This window comes from Thalassophryne amazonica, chromosome 9 (genome assembly GCF_902500255.1).
Source record: "Thalassophryne amazonica chromosome 9, fThaAma1.1, whole genome shotgun sequence".
NCBI classification, from domain to species: domain Eukaryota; kingdom Metazoa; phylum Chordata; class Actinopteri; order Batrachoidiformes; family Batrachoididae; genus Thalassophryne; species Thalassophryne amazonica.
Window position 1 is genome coordinate 63,795,365 of NC_047111.1, and position 3,102 is coordinate 63,798,466.

Sequence of the window (3,102 nt, forward strand, 5' to 3'; positions counted from 1 at the left end):
TGCAACACATGTCCACTTTCCACCGCATCATCACTTTTTCTTTGCATTTTCACTTTGTTGGCGTGTAATTTGCCCAAAAACCCATTGAAAATGCTATTTTTTTCCCCCTCTGAAGTAGAGAAATTAAAACGAAAATCAAATGAGACTGCAGTGCCGAATTAAAGTTCATGGGGTAGCTGGAGTCTCTCCCTGAAAGTCACTGGACAAGAGGCAACGTTCACCCTGAACAGGCCGCTCATTTTTCTCAGGGCCACATGCAGACAGACAAACACATTCACACCTACAGTCCGTTTAAGGTTTCCAGTTCACCGAACCTACATGTCTTTGGAAGAGTGAGGAAGCCGGGGCACCCTGAGGGAACCCATGCAAACCCAAGCAACACGGGGAGAACATGCAAAATGCACACAGAAAGGACAGGACAGACAGCGATCCCAGGATCGTCTTGCTGTGAGGCAACAGTGCGAACCACTAAGATCAGAAACTGGTATGATGCAACAATACTTTAAAAATAATTGTTTTACAGATTATTCTTTGAAATTTTACTGCAATGTACACAGTGAACACAACACACACACACACACACATATCTATGAATACTTATAGATAATTTATCATTGCAGATTTGAACTCCTTTTTATTTTAACAACTTTTTAATAGATTTTTTGATTTCTTGTGTCTGTAGAACATATATAAATGGGTTTACCATGGGTGGAATGACAGAGCTCAGGGACAGATTTATAATTCTGCCATTCGGATGTAAGTGTTTTCCAACAGTAGGGAGGAAATAGATTACGACTAATGAAAGGTGAGCACTACAGGTTTTAAAAGTTTTTACTTTTTCCTGAATTGATGTTATTTTAGTCAAAGTGTAGCTAATATATGAGTAACTGAACAAGATAAATATCAGTGGAAACCAAATCATAAGAACTGTAAACAGATGAGCAGTCACATGGGCAGGGGTGTAGTCATTGCAGGCCAGCATGTATATTTTGACATAATCACAGAAATAACTGTTAATAATCACTGACTTACAGATGGAAAGTGTTGTGAGAAGACTCACAGCAATGAGCACAGCAGTTATTGTTAAAACCCAGAAAAAGGCAATCAAAGAAAACATGAACCTGTGTGTGACCTTCATGTGATAGTGCAGTGGGAAGGTGATCACTATCAGTCTGTCATAGGAGAGAACAACCAGATTAAGAGACTGCATAGAAAGACACGTGTAGGAGACTAGAAGGAGAGAGCATATCTCACCCATATTGGCCTCTCTTCATTGGCTTCCTGTTAATTCTAGAATAGAATTTAAAATTCTTCTTCTTACTTATAAGGTTTTGAATAATCAGGTCCCATCTTATCTTAGGGACCTCATAGTACCATATCACACCAATAGAGCGCTTCGCTCTCAGACTGCAGGCTTACTTGTAGTTCCTACGGTTTGTAAGAGTAGAATGGGAGGCAGAGCCTTCAGCTTTCAGGCTCCTCTCCTGTGGAACCAGCTCCCAATTCAGATCAGGGAGACAGACACCCTCTCTACTTTTAAGATTAGGCTTAAAACTTTCCTTTTTGCTAAAGCTTATAGTTAGGGCTGGATCAGGTGACCCTGAACCATCCCTTAGTTATGCTGCCATAGACTTAGACTGCTGGGGGGTTCCCATGATGCACTGAGTGTTTCTTTCTCTTTTTGCTCTGTATGCACCACTCTGCATTTAATCATTAGTGATTGATCTCTGCTCCCCTCCACAGCATGTCTTTTTCCTGGTTCTCTCCCTGAGCCCCAACCAGTCCCAGCAGAAGACTGCCCCTCCCTGAGCCTGGTTCTGCTGGAGGTTTCATCATGTTAAAAGGGAGTTTTTCCTTCCCACTGTCGCCAAGTGCTTGCTCACAGGGGGTCGTTTTGACCGTTGGGGTTTTTACGTAATTATTGTATGGCTTTGCCTTACAATATAAAGCGCCTTGGGGCAACTGTTTGTTGTGATTTGGCACTATATAAATAAAATTGATTGAATGATTGATTGAGAATAAAATAAATGCCATGCAGTCATTATAGGAGATGAGGCGCTGATTAAACACAAATATGTCAAGAACCTTTGGTACCTGAACAGTGCTACCAAGCAGGTCTGTCCATGCAAGATTAAAAACTGCAACATATTTTGGAGTTCTTAGATTTTGGTCCAACAATATTACAGCCATCACAGCTGTGTTTCCCAACACTGACACAATATAAACAAAAAAGAGAAAGACATAGTAATAGTTTATGTTAGGTATGTCAGAAAAGCCACTTATGATGAAATATGGAGGACGAACAAAGGTGATGTTTCTTCCGAGAGCAGAATTGAATAATCCCATTGTACGACTCATTGTTCATCTTTTACTGTCTGCAGCACTGTGGACAGAGCAGAGTGTCTCTGTCAGTGAGTCCTGTGTCCCATATGAAGACAAATGTCTCTCTCTCTCTCTCTCTCTCTCTCTCTCTCTCTCTCTCTCTCTCTCTCTCTCTCTCTCTCTCTCTCTCTCTCTCTCTCTTCAGTTCAATTAAGAAGACTTTACTGGAACAAATGTACAAAAGACAATTGTGAAATTCCAAAAAAAAAAAAAGATTTTAACGAACAGATTATCAGTTCCATTTTTTGGATGATGTGGACAAGGTGAATGCTGCAGATAAAGCAGGTGTCAGTGTGAGAGACATGTTTAGTCCTGTTGATCAACTGATGCAACCAGCGAAGAAAGAAAATGTTTAAAATGTGCCAACATGCTTTAAGGATGAAATGATTCCTAAGAACTGTGACAACTCACATGAAACCACATGTACATAAGTATTCAAACCCTTTGCAGACATACTTTGTTGTTGCACCTTTGGCAGCAATTACAGCCTCAAGTCTTCTACAATATGATTCCAAAAGCTTGGTGCACCTATCTAAAAACATCCCCACAGCATGATGCTTGTTGGGGAAGTGTCGTGACACGGACCCACAACAGGGGGCGTTAATGAAGGGACAATGGAATAGCCAAAACGTAACAATTTAATGTTGTGAAGGTGCACAACGTAATACAGACAGATACAAATATGCGTTATATCAATCAGACAAAAAGGTGACGTGTGGC

At 40.7% G+C, this 3,102-nt stretch overlaps 1 protein-coding gene across 1 annotated transcript; it reads right to left on the reverse strand.

Annotated features, from left to right (window-relative positions):
- Positions 1-634: 634 nt before the first annotated feature.
- On the reverse strand, positions 635-2,493 carry LOC117516565 (olfactory receptor 1500-like). Its single transcript, XM_034177432.1, has 2 exons — positions 2,019-2,493; positions 635-1,230 (listed from the first exon to the last, which is right to left on the reverse strand). The coding sequence occupies exons 1-2, from the start codon at positions 2,356-2,358 to the stop codon at positions 635-637; spliced, it is 936 nt and encodes a 311-aa protein (XP_034033323.1). The 5' UTR covers positions 2,359-2,493.
- Between the last annotated feature and the right edge of the window lie 609 nt (positions 2,494-3,102).